Source organism: Corvus cornix, chromosome 3 (assembly GCF_000738735.6).
Source record: "Corvus cornix cornix isolate S_Up_H32 chromosome 3, ASM73873v5, whole genome shotgun sequence".
Taxonomy (NCBI): domain Eukaryota; kingdom Metazoa; phylum Chordata; class Aves; order Passeriformes; family Corvidae; genus Corvus; species Corvus cornix.
This window is the reverse complement of record NC_047056.1, coordinates 47,235,043-47,250,178: the sequence shown is the minus strand read 5'-3', so window position 1 is coordinate 47,250,178 and position 15,136 is coordinate 47,235,043. Positions and strand designations below refer to the sequence as shown.

The 15,136-nt window shown below is 43.4% G+C and overlaps 1 protein-coding gene across 2 annotated transcripts in view; it reads left to right on the top strand.

Moving 5' to 3' along the window:
* Nucleotides 1-14,567, top strand: part of UST (uronyl 2-sulfotransferase) — a 168,429-nt gene extending 153,862 nt beyond the window's left edge. The window contains exons 8-10 of one of the 2 annotated variants that reach the window (XM_039568862.1): nucleotides 3,343-3,622; nucleotides 9,553-9,612; nucleotides 10,144-14,567. In XM_039568862.1, coding sequence (XP_039424796.1) covers nucleotides 3,343-3,622; nucleotides 9,553-9,612; nucleotides 10,144-10,150 — 347 coding nt within the window. In that variant the 3' untranslated portion in view covers nucleotides 10,151-14,567. Of the gene's footprint in view, nucleotides 1-3,342; nucleotides 7,455-9,552; nucleotides 9,613-10,143 lie in introns of those variants that run through there. The other variant, XM_039568863.1, reaches the window with a different exon arrangement.
* The last annotated feature ends 569 nt before the right edge of the window (nucleotides 14,568-15,136 follow it).

The window sequence follows — 15,136 nt, the reverse complement described above, 5'->3', positions numbered from 1 at the left end:
CAAGGGGCAGTTTTGTGATTTCATCCATATTTGTATTAGAGAGCCTTTTAAGAGTATTTAAGATTAAAACACAGTCTAAATAAAGTTCAGGTACAAAAAAAAGCAGAGTTCACTTGTTTTATCAAAAGGCTGAGCCTGCAGCCAGGCGCAGGCCCAACTCACGCCATCCAACAACCCACACCTCACAGCTCTTCATGCTCTGCAGTTCCGATGATTGTGCTGCAAGGCAAACAGGAGCCAGAAAATTTACACTGCCCCTGCAGCCTTCCAGAGTGTGGGTGTTTCTGTCTGTTCGTATGTGTCCTTCTGTAGACATAGGTCTGTGCACAGAGCAGAGAATTGCACACATCCAGAAACCCCTGTGCCATTGCAACAGCAAATTCAGAGGAGGAGTGTATTGTGCTGCGAGGGTGGCATGGAGCACCGGGCTGCTCCCTGCCTGGCACACCACCGGGACATTGCCTTTGGCCACTCCTGCCCCCACAGGCTGCCCCCCAAAGAAAACAGTCTCATGCTTTTCACCTTGTCATCGTTGGCAGCGTTCCTGGGCTAAGCACAAGTGCTCCTCTCTGCTGAGAGAAGCAGCCACCAAAGGGAGCTGGAGCTGTGAAAGTGGCTTTCCCCACTTAGAGTCCTGGAGGGACCGTATAAGTAAAGAGCTTTTTCCAGTGAGCTAAATGGAGTTTTCTGTAACAGAAATAACTTACGTAAAATAAAAACGAAGTTGGCAAGCAGTATAAAGGCTTAAGCTAATAAATGCAATATTTAGTAGTGTATATTTGCTGCTGAATTTGTAAAGAAAACCAGACTGTAAAGCTGGCAGGAGCTATCAGCTAAGCACAAGAAAGAGGAATGTCTTGAAGTGCTCAATAATCATAAGAAAGTTTTCTTCTCACCCTGGGACAGACTGAGTACAGTGGCCTTCCTGGAGTGTAGTCATTTCATAGCCATCAATGGCAATATGAAGGTAACTTGAACAACTTGACTGAAAATTTAAGAAGATAAGACATTTATTAGTCTATTCCGGTCTATGAGTAAAGGTGGTGCAGACCAGAATAAGCTCTTGGGGAGCCCAGACATTTTCACCAAAAATACTTCACACTATTCACTAACTACAGGTCCTGCTTTGTATGCTAATGTCTGTTTGAAATTCAGCATTTCCTGATCCTCCCTCTACACTTTTTCTTAGATAAATAGCATGTTAAAAATTGCATCTTTCTTTCTGTTTTTGTATATTTTAGTCATTTCACTACTATCTAAATAAACTGAGCAAATTGATAAACAGTCAGTAAATATACAGCATGTTTCACCATACATCACTGTAACTAAAGAACAGAGAACTCTGTGTAATCAATTGTTTAATTACTTAGATATATGAGTAGAGATAGATTTCAGTGTAAAGAACTACTAACTTTGGTGTAAAAGTTTCATTTAATTACACAGTAGTATGTTTTAATAGTTACCAATTAATAAAAACCATTGTTCCTTTAGAGAAAGAATTAAAAGTATAGATGCAAAATAGAATTAATGCTTTAAATACTTCGTGATTTAGAACAGTGTTGCATTGGGTAAGCTACTCAACATATCTTCTCTTTGTATCATTCTTCCTACATTTCAAATTACTCTGCTGGAGTTGATAAGCACAACTGACTATTTCAGATATAGTTATTTCAGATATAACTTTTTTCTTCTGCACCAGGTGGGTGTGACACAATGAAGTCCAGTGAATAAGAGCATGTTCAGCCCAGAGCATTGGTCTCATGTAGTATTATTAAAATGTTCCTTGTTTTCCTTCACTCTGAAGGAGGAAAATGTGTGTCCACAGACTGAAAATCAAATTTGTTTGCAAGTGTTGATACCTCCAGCTCTATGAATATTAATCTTTCAAAATTTAAAGAAAGCAGTTCATGTTCACTGCTGTTCTCTGCCCATCTGTTGTACTTTTCAAGATTTAAAATCTTGTACCAGCTTTTTGTCTGAAGATCATTGCTGTTCTGCTTGCTAGATGGACTTACTCATATTTTATTACCTCTTGGGATAAAAGGGTTTTTCTTTGTTTAAAATTCCTCTCTTCCCTAAAAAGCTCTTCTTGATTATTTCTCTTGGATAAACATATTGCTTGTGGGATCCCAAGAACAGCTTACTTTTCCTGCTAGGAACCATCGCTGCATCCCTTAGCTTTATGCGTAAGCAATTATGAAAACATGTTTCTCTAGAGATGGTAAGCATATGTTAAGCTTTGCTGGTGGGTGCTTCAGAAGACCTCCATTTGTTCTGCTCACATGAGCAGAACTCTGCCCATGGTAAAATCACATTCTGATTCAAGGAGTCCCTCTGGAATTGAGGGTGGTTGCTGCCAGTTGGAAACGTGAAATGTTCTTTGTTGTCTGCTTCCTCCATGTAAGCTTTTTCTTTGCCATCCGTCATGGCCTGACCCTTTTGAATACTTCTGACTTGAAGAACTGCTGTTACAAGAAGATACAGGTTCTCGTGTTATATACTCAGGATGAAAATACTTAGGATGCTCAGGCAGCCTATTGCCATCTAGAAAAGAGCAAAATGATTGCCTTCAGAGTTTGCCTTACACCTCATTCAAATACATTCATCTCCAATGGTAGGCTCATCTACTGAGAGAGAAGGCAAAGAGACAATTCAGTATTTTTGTTAGTAACTCTAATTCTTTATCAGCAATAAAAGGTTTGTATTTCAGTTTACCAAAGCAAAAGTTGTCAGGTGAGCAAAAAAGTAGTGAAATCTTCCAGGGCATGACAGGAAGATGAGTCTAGTTCCATTAACAGGCATAACAGGACAAGAAAGTTAACAGGCACAGTTGCTCCTGAGGTGTCATGTGGTGTTGCCAACAATCCTTCGGTGCTGCCGAAGGATTCAGGTTGACAAATACCTGTTAATATTTGAACTATAATAAAGCACAAATGAGACAGGTCACCATATGCCACATAGGAAATAATTGGTTAGTTAAGCTCGGTGGTGTGCCTGACAAAATTTCCAAAGCTAGGCAAGATTGTGGGTTTCTCTACTGATATGCTTATGCTCATAATTCATATGATGTGGTTTGCATTTTCTCATAACCAGTGACAATTAAGATCTTCAGTGACTGCAGACAAGCCAAATGACCTGTATGAACTAGCCATATTTAAACATGCAAGCCTGAATTCAAACATCTGTATTTTTTCATATCCTGTTAAAAGTAAATCCATTATTAAAGCAACTCATTTGTATCAGTAATGTAGTAGGGCCATGCCTTAATGTTTTAAATTAAAAGTTTACGTGTGGTCTCGCTGATCAGCACCCACCATGTTGCTTGTTGTTCTTTCTTTACAGAACATAGGAAACTTGGCAATCTGACTGTGACAGTGAAAAAGACCGTCCCCTCTCCAGAAGCAATACAGATCCTCTACCAACGCATGAGATATGAATATGAGTTTTATTACTATGTCAAAGAACAATTCCACCTGCTAAAGCGCAAGTTTGGACTGAAGTCTCATATCAGGAAACCACGTCCCAGACCTGAGTTCTTCATCCCTTCTCCCCTGGAAACTGAGGAACCAATAGATGATGAGGAAGAAGATGATGAAAAGTGGCTAGAGGATATCTATAAAAGGTGATGGATGGAAGAGCTGTCCTTTCTCTTCTGGTGACCCCTCCAGCTTTCTTAAGATTTTTTTTAATTATTATGAAAAGTAATTCCTTAAGGAACTGGGTTAACGTGCAGCGGATTTGAAATGGAACAAAACAGACCATTCCCACATGCTGGAGCCTTTGGGAGATACCTGATTTTGCAGGTTTGATTCATTATACAGTGTTGGCTCTATAGCATCCTTGCTATAGCATAGTTCAAGAGAGAAGTATCTACCGTCTGTCACAAAATAACTTTTGGAATACACAGGAGTCCTTTGGGAACCTGCAAAATACAAGAGAGTAGATTAGCATTCTTGAAAAGTAACTTTTACGGATTCTTTTCTCTCTCTTCAGAAACAAGTCTTTGTGGCATAACACTGTGGCATTAACTACGAGCAAGTGGAACTACAGGCAGTGAGCCATTTGGGAAGAGTGCCTCTTTTTGTCCAAAGCACCCTGGTATCCCAGTGTTATGGTCAGAGCCATTGCTGTGTCTGTGAATCCAAGGATAACAGGCTCAGAAAGGGGCTAGGTAACAGCTCCTCAAATCACCTGTGCTGGAGGAGAGAGGCTGCTATTCTGCCAAATCAATACTAGTGGGTGTAAGGCAAGTTACAGGAACCAGATTGTTTTTGGTAAACCCTTCTAGTTCATAGAGTGGGAAGAGTTACCAGGTCGGTGAATGGCAACAACAAATTAAAAGGGCCAGGCAGGGCTTTGTTTCAGCAGTTGAGTATGTTTCTATTAGACTCTAAAGGAAAAGGTGTAACATGTGGGGTTTATGTTCAAGAATGGTATTTTTAGATTTTTGTTATTCTTTTGGGTCACAAATCCAAAGAGATACAGAAAAAGCTGCTCATTAAAAAACTCAGATGATCTGGAACTCCTATTAAGTATAGCTGCAGAATTTAGTTGTTCACATCTGAAGCTGAACACAGCATCCCCACCAGCACAAACACCAGACTCCTACTTTTAGCGTGCCTAGAAGGAAAATTAACAGTATGAACATACACAGCTTCTCTAGTTGAAATACTTGAGAATCATCAAACAAATAGAAGAAGATGTACTCTCTGAAACCAAAGCCGATTCAGTGATAGGTGGTTAAGAGAGTCACTGTGAAAGTTGCCCTTGTTAATCACTACAAATATTATCTGCTAACACTAGAAAGGGGATCGGTGGAAGCTGGGAGGGGAAAGAGAAGTAGCACCAATATGTGAGGTGGTGTCCCTGGGGTGGGTGGGTGTCCCTGGGGTGGGGTTCCCTGTGATGTGTGGCATGCTGGCTCTTGGGCAGCCTGCCAGCGCTGGTGGTGCAGAAGTGACAGACCTGCAGGCAGCCCTGGGCCCAGCTCTTTGTCCTTCTGCTTCACAGCAGAATAGGGGGGAGTTTGGGGTCTTGATGAGGCCTTGGCCTCTTATGTTGCCAGAAAAAGCTGGACTAATAGAGAATAAGAGCAATAAATTCCTGTCCCTAGAGCACAGGAAAGAAGCAGGTACAAGATGTTGCAGTTGCTTGCCAGGATGAGGACAATCCACCTCTGTCTATCTCACATCCTTTCTCAAAACACCTACCAGAAAATTTTTGGTTCCTATTCCATGGCTGCCATCTGCAAGGTCATACTTCAGTTTGCTATAACAAGTAAAAGTTATTTTGTGATGGATGAAGCATATAAACTCGGGATCAGCTGAAATGGGCTTTCCAAAGGTTTTCCCTTCCATGAGCCTGCTGAGAGCCAATAAACATTATGGTCTTCTTCACTGCTCAGTCTTTACCTATATACAGAGAATGAAAATAAAGAAGAGTTGAGACAAGATGCTAACTTACAGAAAATACTAGGAAGAAGATTCATTATTAACATCCCAGGCTGGTGGTAGCAGTGCACTACTGTGGGGGAGCACATTAAAGAAAGCTGAAAATGGCACAGATAGTAACTAACATATTAGCTAAAATATGAATCTGCTGCATTGTATATTTTAAGTGGTTTCTATGAAATTACATTGAAAGAGTAATGATTAGTTTACACACTGTGGAGTTGTTATATTTTGGAAAGAAAACTAGTATTCTCATGTTTCTGAAATTCTGTTTGAATCCTTTTTCTGCCAATGTTTTAACAGAGTATAGTCACTTAACACCATTCACCCTTCCTGCAAGTTCACTGCTGCTTACAGTAAAGTCTGTTTCTATCTGTTTATTTAATGGTGTCTTCAGCCATCACTACTTATAATCGAAATACAAAAGCTGCTTAATGATTTACTCGCTAGGTTTTAATATTGTTGTATTTTTGTAACAATCAACCTGGCCTCTCCTCCTCAAATGGCAATTCTTAAATTTATCTGGCACATAGTATCTAATATTCCTGATCCTATGGCCTATTCCTCTGTCATGAAATATATTTTGCTTAACTTTTAAAAGGTACATTTTAAGCTGGTTAATCTTTGACTTATTTATTGAAACTTTTCAGCACATTCCAATTTCTAAGTTGCTCAGGAAGAAGTTGGTTTAAATAATTATATTTGGGTCTGATGAATATTTCTTATTAAAAAAAAAAAAATCACTGTTTGTAAGCCTCTAGCCCATGACAGCTTTGTAGGAAGTGCCATGCATGTACTTGGAGATCTTTGTGGGGGGGAAAAAGGTGGCTGTTCAACACTTAAGAAAATAAGAAAATATATATGTACATTAGCTTAGTTATAAATGAAGCAACGTATGTTTTGGAATGAATCTTCTTTAACTTATTCACTACTATCTCCTGAAATATCAATAAGCCATATGAGTTTATTTTTCAGTCCAGCGATGTTTAAAAATAAAACTTGCACATTTCTTCCTGGCGCCATAGTCCTCTTGCTTACACTAGTTTTCCTGCCTGGATACAGTGGCTGTGGGTAGGATGCTGGAGTTGCACCCAGCAGAACAGGGTTGGATTCAGCACAAGGCATCCTCTGAAAGTCATACTTGAGCAGTGAGACTGGAGCAGGTTGCTCCTGGGTTATTGCATCTCCCAAACTATCTGAAGCTGTGAGAGTGAAGTCAGAATTGTTTTACTCACCTGAGGTGGGTGGTCAGTACATTGAAGTACATTGTCCAGTGCTCTGTGGCTTCTAAGTAGAAGTTTTATCCAGGAGAGAAACAACTTAGTCTCCATACACTGCATTTTTACTGGATATGGTATTTGATGGCCAGGCATAAAAGCTCCAGTAGTCAGCGTGGTGTTACAATGGAAGTGAAGTATCAGTGCTTTCACACTAAAGAGAGTTGTTTAAACTGTTGTTTAAATGCAGCATTCTGGAAAAAAATAAATTTTAGTCTTAAGTTTCAAGTGACAATGACGAATTGTGCCATTTTTTGTTTCTCTTCAATTTACTTCTCTTCCACATAAATTTTGTTGGTGATGCAGGGCTAAGTCCAAGTATCTCAAGTGTTTCCTGCTTGTATGTAGAGAAGTAGCTCGGCGGAACTGAAAGTACATGAACCTGATGGTGTATTTAAAGCATTCCAGTTTCTTTGCAGTTCTTTTATCATTGAATCTTTGATGAATCATTTGAATGTTATGATATAGAATGGTACATTTTATCATAAACACATGAGCAAAGCCACAAATTTTAAATGTTGGAAAACATGTCTGTGAGTTCAAGCCATGGAATTTTTCCTCCTTTCAATATTTGATACAATAATATTGAATGTACAGGTACGTTTTTTGACTAAGAAGGGAAACCACACTGCATGCCAACTTTTGTCCTCTTATCAAATGAAAAAACATTGTCTGCCAAAGAATAAAAATCTACATTCTCTTAAAAAATAAAGACCTCTAATTCCCAGCTGAGAGTAATGGTGCTCTGATCTTTCCCTCCATTCTAAGAAAGGGAACATCTGTGATGTTAGAACATTAGCCTAAAACGCAGCAACATTTTTGAGAGCTAAAATATTATAATACAGTACCACAGCATTCCTTCTGTTTTATTTTTGAGGACTCTGCCATTTTTGCAAGGAGTTCAGCTAACAGTTACATAGAACACTGTTGATCACTCTGCTTGCATGAGCCAAGACCAGAGTAAATAACTAAGTGTTGCTTCGTATAGACCTCCATATGCAGGTTCCGTGGGAAACACAGGGGTGTTACCAAGCCTTGGAAGTGCGTGTCTACTGGCATTGGAATCATCGGAACCACTTTTGCAGGGTCTGTCCCAAGGGAGGGTTTGCAAAGTTAGGCTCTGCTCAAGTACCCACAGGTATGGCGGGAAAGGTGCTGGAAGGCAACTCCATAAGAAATGGCCACTGGAGGGTAAAAAAATTTCCCTGCAAAATATTTAAAGTGGATGGGAAGTTTGAAGGTTGCAGGTTAAATTGCAACCAGCATAAATCAATTCCTGATGTCTCACAGCTGAGAAACAGTCATAAGTTTTCTTTGGTTTGTCTGGAAATGGCATTATATGCCAAGCTGCAGCGTGCAGTGGATGTCGAATCTCAGTTGTAAGCTTTATAAAATCAGGGTGTGTGTAATGAGAGCACCAGCACACTGTAATGGTTGTGTCTCGGCACCGATGTCTGACCCTGTCATCTTGGAAGAGCCTGCAGGAAGGTTGTTGTTGGGGCAGTGGGATGGGGGAAGGAAAAAGCTTTCTGCAAGTACAAATTTGGCTTTTCAGACACTGTAAGATGGCAAGATTTGACCGTTGGTTTATTTTAATGTGGATTTTGAGTATAAACACATGGATTTCCTTTTCTGAGTGTGTAAAGGAAGAATGTGAGTTGGTTTTGTATTTAACTGATTGTGGCTGAAAGGGTAAGTTAATAACACTGCTGCCAGGCAGGCACATAGGAGTGTGCTTTATGCAGACTTTTGTCATCTTTCTGTCCCCTTCTTTGGAGGCAATGGGCAAAAAAAAAAAGTACAACTAAAGAATTCAGCTATACTGCAGGGCAATTGGCGCTGTGAAAAGTAGAGATTAGCAGGAATACATAGAGGTGATGCTGTTCAGAGTTAAGATTAATGGTCTAAACACAAGGATGATATGGAGTAACCAGCAAAAGTGGCATACAAGCTGCTCACTCTGTGGCTTTGACTTATCTGGAAAACTTGAGATGGTGCTTCAAAATCAAATGCTGCTTCACATTTGTGATTTGTACTGTTAGCAGGACAGTACTGATTTTTTTATTTTCTCCATATGCTTTTAAATTGCCACTTCACCTCAGAAACTTGGCAGAGCATAAGCACACAGCCTGTTCCTGTATCTGATGTGCAGGAGCTCATCAGAGACATGGATTTGATCCTTCAGCAAACCTCTCTCCAAGTGCAAGTGACAAGCAGAGTGAAACAAATCCTTGGCACAGTGTTGCTGCTAACAGGCAGAGTAATATTTAGTTACTGTGCCACAAGGGAAAGTATTCCTGTAGTTCTCCAGTTTACTACAGGAGACTTTGGATAACCTCAGGGGTCACGGGACCATTGTCAGGTAGCAAAAGCCGATTGCATGTCCCAGTGTTGAACTGATGATCATGTCCAGGTTAGGTGCAGGAAAGAAACAGAGGTGGTTACAGTTCGTACGAGACACAAGAGTGACAGTCCAGGGTATGGCTTCCCACAGCACACAGGGATTTCTCTTCTTGGAACCTCCTATCTAGTTTGTGGTGGGAAGTGCAGGGAGAGGAAGTCAGCTGCAGTTGTTAGTCTCTGACTCCTCAAAGAAGACAAGATTCTCAAGATCATGCTGGATAAACGTGTTAACAGAAGCAGCAATGAGGCACCTGTGCTTCACAGAAGAGCTGTGAGCCTTTTCCATTTTCACTTTCTCCATTCTGTATTTGGCTGTATTTGCTGTATTTCCCGAGGTCAGTCTGTGTAGCCTATTTCTTCACTAACCATATTGTCTGAGCATCTTGGAAAATGATTAAAATGCTTATCCTTTTGATCCACAGTGGAGGTAAAGAAGTGCTGTTATCGCCATTTCATACATTGGGAATGGATACAGCAAGTGGGTAAGTGATATTCCAAATGTCACGCAGTAAGGCTGTGAAAAAGAACTGATGATAATTTAGCCAAGTGTCTTAATTCTTGAACTTTCTTTTCTGCTGTAAGATCAGCCCTAAATTTCAGAAGGCAAAACAACCATGGAAAATTTTAGTTACTTGGAGTCCTTTCCTTAAAACTGGGAACACCTTTCAGTTAACTGCCTAAATACAAATTATGTTTTAGCCCTTCAGCAGACCATTTATTTCCTTTTAGGACAAAGATTAATTCCAAGTTATCTGTTCAGTTGCATAATAAACACCTGTAGAAATGGTATGGTGTAAGGTGGCTTTATGTTTGGGAACAGTGTTCCTGTAGCAGTTAAGAGCAGATAAGCAGATAAGCAGATAGATGAAGTCACATCTTGTAAATTTAGCCATTCGCAAGAATATGGTCACATTTTCTCCTGCTATATATGGCGCTTGTAGCCTACCTGAAAATTTATCAGACCTCTGTTCATGTATGTGGTCTAAGTTGTGTTTTTGTTTGGTTTTCCACAGTGCTTAAAAACCCAGAACAAGATGCAATGCCTCGCTGTTCAGCAACTACAACGGAGTGAAAAGACAGCTCTCACACAGCTCACCAAGTAGTCGGTTTTGTCTGATGTACTCATAAACCTGAACTTGTGATAGCTTCTACTGACTGGGCAGGGGCATATGCCTCTCACCTGAGAGCTCTGGTGCTTTCCTCTCATCTCTTCCCTGTCCTTCCCTTACCTGGACAGCACACATTGTTAAAACTTTTGCCTATGTCTTCTGGGGAGCATCTTAAGGAAGGTTGCGCAGATGTGGACAATGCTCTGTCCAAGTGTCTGTGGAGATGCACAAGCTGCTGAGTCTTGCTCTGAACTTTGGTACTGGGGGAAGGCTTTTGATTTTGAGCCCACCTTGCAGATGTCGGCTTCATTCCTGCTCCAGATCTAGTTTCTCTTCTGAGTATTAGGGCGGGTGCTGGCCTGTCTCTGTTGAAATAACTGAGGCTTAGCAATACCAAATCCGTCCCCTCTGGCTTTGGGCCGGGAGGCTGAAATGCACTGGCAGGTAAGCCCATCAGGGTGCAAAGAAGTCTCCATAGTGTCAGTCCTCCAATGTGAGCAGAGGCACTCGGTGTCAGCAGCAGCCCTGGGGCTGGTGTCTGAGTGGGGTGGGGGAAACGGAGCCGGTTTCTTAATCGTGGCATGCTAGTGGGCACTTCTGCCAATCTCCCTTGGACAAGTTTCTGCTAGTCTTGTCGGCACTTGGGAAAGAAACTTTTTTCCTGCACTTTTTGGACAGGAAGCTGGCAAAGAAAACCTAGCAGTGCTTCTCTTCCATAGAAGCTACAGAGATCCAGGGGAGATGTCAGGGTGCAGGGGAGGGAAAGCAGCAGCCTCCTGCCTGCCCCACAGGGGCTGGGTTCCAAGCTCTTTCTATCAGACCTAGGCAGGATGGTGCTGGTAGAGGACAGTGCTGCTCCTTGAAGCATGAAAACTCAGCTACTCACAGTGGAGTTTCGTGTCAGAAACTTAGCCAGGAAAGCTCCCTGGAGTCCCTCTGCACGGTTGTAGCTTTCCATCAGGTTTTGCCCCAAAGAACATGATTTGAGCCATCAGCACTGTCTGGAAACTGAGCCTTCTAGTGACTCCACAATCCAGCCCTTGTCAGTCACACCACTTGGGTCTGTGCATGGGGCTCTTTGTGATAAACCTCACTGGAATTTGGAAAACATTCAGCAAATTTGACCTCTACTTTGTCTTATAAATATCAGTGTCAAGCAGCATCATGCATGCTTTATCACTCCAAAATGGGGAGAAGGAGATGGAATTAGAATGCAGTCAGCTCTGATTTTCCAAAACAGTATCTTCTGAGTTAAAAAAGCTTTTTACTTCTCAAAAAGAAAATACAATGTCCTCTTTTTGTCCAGGGGCCAAGGCTTCTTCTCAAACTTTCTCTAAATTGTCGTGGACATGGACTGGTCAACCCAAAGGAGCCTAAAGCATTTTCGTCTCTTGTAGGTAGAGCACTATGTCAGCCAGCTCTGGCAAGGAAGGTGAGATGAGACCCAACCCATTTCTCTGTTCTCACCACAGGAAAGGGAACAGAGGCATCAGCAAAACCTTGGCCAAGAACGGCTCTGACCAAAGTTAAGACTAACTTCTCTATAAAATAGAAAAGAGCAAAATAGATAGCAAAGCTTACTGGGGCAATCAAGGGAAAACACATCTAGCTGCAGGTCAGCATCTTTTCCAAAAGCTGCTGCTCCTGCTAACATAAGGAAGATCAGACCCTTCCTTCCCCTAAAAGAGGGATGTGGTGCTGCAGTGTCCCCTCCCTGGCCCCCCCTGCAGAGCTGCCGGGCCATGGGGCCATGCCGGTGCTGTGGCAGGCGGCAGATGAGGACGCCTTGGGAGCCCTGCGCAGCTGGCGGCCCCGCCTGCTGCCGAATCACTGTGTGGCCCAGCCTAATTCCTTAAAGCTTTCCTTTTCCCCTCACCGCCAATGCTGGAGTGTAGTATTTATCTACTCTGCAAAACTTTTATGAGAATTGGTACGGTTTTGTAGAATTCCTGAATAACAGAGATCACAATAGCTGCAGTGGAGCCAGACTATGCAAACCCAAATGCCTGCACTGTTTGCCTCACACACAGTCTGTTCAGGGAGGAGTTGTGCTCCTCTGCCTCCCACCAGTCCCTGTGGAAAGTGCCCCAGACCCCTCACAATCCAGCTGAGGTGCAACTGCTCAATGCTTCCAGCACTTCACCCTCCACCTCCCTCCTTCTCTTTCATTCCCAGGCTCAGAAAGGAGCATGGGCACCACTGGAAGACAGCTGAATGTAGCTCTCTAAACCACTTGGGGACTTTGCACTAGTTGTTGGAAATAAAAAGGAGGTCCTGAGAATTTCCCTGGGGAGGTTTTCCATGAGGAAAAACTTCATTGTGATCCTACCGGATAGTGAGCTGGGAAAAGTAATTTGAAACAGGATAGGTAATCCCCACCTTCTTCAGAATAGCCCTTCAGGTTTTGGCCAGCCCTTATGTACTGTGAAGCCAACACGTCATATTGCTGAAGACTCCTCTTACCAGCAATATTTAAGGTCAAATAGTAATAGTAATTACAAATAGTAATGATAATAATGTTGTGTTTACTTCCCAGTGTTCAATTGAAACAGTAGATTCAGAAAAAAAAGATGCTTTGCATGCAGAGGAAGCCTTGTGCAAGAAGGGGATAAGTGCAGGTTAAACTGCAGAAGCCTCTTGCTGAGGCGGCCTAGACTGCAGTGCTCAATGCCTGGGAACAGCCAGCTTTCCCTTCTTCCTTCCTCTCCAGTGCATGCCACTCATTTCAGTTTAGATGAAACAGAAAAAATTACCAAGCCAAACCAAACCCAAGTATCCATTGCTTTTTCCAGCCTGTCCTTCCAAAAGTAGTTTGCTTTAGTCCAGCGAGTCAAAAGGTATTACTCCCTTACTCATCATTCCCATTTGCATTGCTCAAGGCGAGATCTGGCAGAGAAACGGTGTGGACAAGCCCAGAACCTTGCACCAGCACTTGGTAGCTCATTCCTGGGGAACCACTGCATTGACTGTCGGGACTGCAGGCTTGGAGACTCTCTAAATGGTGATTTTGTTCAGGGCCAGTGCAACCTGCATGAAGGTGCCACCATAAACAGGATCACAATGTGAAACAACCAAGGGGAGCAAAACCAGCCTGGCTACGCAGCAATGGCAAGTTCCCACCATAGCACTGCAGTGACACAGTCAGCATGGGTTTGGTTTGTGCCCTGTATAGGAACATAAGCAAGTGTATGTGCATAGCTTCAAAACACCATGGCCCTCCAGAACTCCACAGGGGGGTTAGAATGAAAGAGAGAAGGGTTTTGCTTCTAAAAGGTTTAAGAGAAGTTTAGAGATCAGAGCAGAGAAACCAAAAAAGAGGTGATATGCATGGCAGGGTATAAGGAGCAGAACCCTGTACAAGAGGGGTTGAGGAAAGCTGCTCCTGGTGCAGGTATTGAGCAGCTGGATATCCATTAAGGGAGCTGTCAGAAAGACCAGTCACAGCCTCTGGTTCCACCTTCCCTGCCCCTGATGGTGAGAGCACACTTTGTGAAAAGCCCACACCTGATAAAAGGAGCACACAGCAACGGGGAAAAGTTTCAACCTGTGCCCAGATGAAGTGATGGATCCAGGTGAAACTGCGTAATAACCCTAGCAGTCACTGGCTTTCAGGTGCTGGAGCCAGTCTGAGGGAAATGAGTAGAGATGGAATCTGTTCATACTTTTTCTTTCTGGTCATCAAAGGTCAGTGCTGGTGTAAATCAACTAATGCAGCATATTTTTAAAAGGAAGCAAGGCTGCCAAAAATACTGATTTAAGCTTTCTTCTAGCAAGCTACCAATATCAGCTTTGTTTAAAGTTTTTCTTCACCTCTCTATCTCAACCTTGTGCCCTCTGCTTCTCAACAAAAAGTACTAAAGCCAAGGGAGGCGCTGGGCTGATTCACTTTTGTCAGAGGAAGGGTTTTTCCTCCTGCTGCTGCGGTCCCTTGTTCCCATACCTCGTGGGTCTCTGCATTTCCATTGCAGAGCCTGTGCTCCGCAAAAATGCACCGCAAGCTTTCAAAGAATGCATCTGTTTATATTACCTCCCCTGGCCCAACATCCTGTTTTTGGAAAAATAGCTTTTATAATGAGAAGCAGGGGAAACTGAACAAATGATTCTTCATGCAAGAGGTGAAGGTCTTCCTTTCCCCCAGGGCTTTTGGGGTGGACTCTATTTTTTCCCCGGAATTCCTGCCTTGGAGGAAAGAGCCGGTGTCCCCAGCCGTGCTCTCCGGGCAGAAACGCGGTGCCCGCTGAGGCACAGCCGGCGGGGCGAAGCTGCCGGGGGGCGATGCCGGCTCCCAGCGGGCTTGGCCCGTGCCCGGAGCCGGGCGGGCACTAGAGGGAGCCGCGGCCGCGGCCATCCCCGCCCGGGCCCGGCACGGGCAGGCGGAGCAGCGCCGGGAGCGCTCCCGCTCCGGAGCAGCGCCCGGGGCTCGCTGTCGGCGCTGGCTCCGCGGCTGCGCCCCGAGGGCACCTGCGGGGGAAGCGGCCGGGTGCCAGAGGAAGGGAACTGCCCGAGAGGGCCGCGACGGAGCCGGGCAGCCCAGCGAGAGGTTCTGGCTGGCAGCGAGCGCTCAGGCACCGAGGAGTGCAAGAGATTCCAGGCGGGAGGTGGTGTGAGATGTGGCGGGATATTAGAAGATGAAAACCAGGGAGTGGCCGCGTCTCGAGATCTGGGCAAAGGCCAGGTACGCTGGAGGAGAGAGGAAGAGGGAGGAAGCGCATTGCTGAGTACTGAAATGATAATACACAGCTTGCTTTCAAAAGCTAACCAAAGAAACCGAAGCTGCGAAAAGTTGTTTTCAAGCTGGGGCTGTAACAACCTTTGATGAACAAACATCAAACCTGCAAAACCGTATTCCCATTGACTTTTGGCTATGGGAAGAAAAAAATAAACTTCGACACAGATG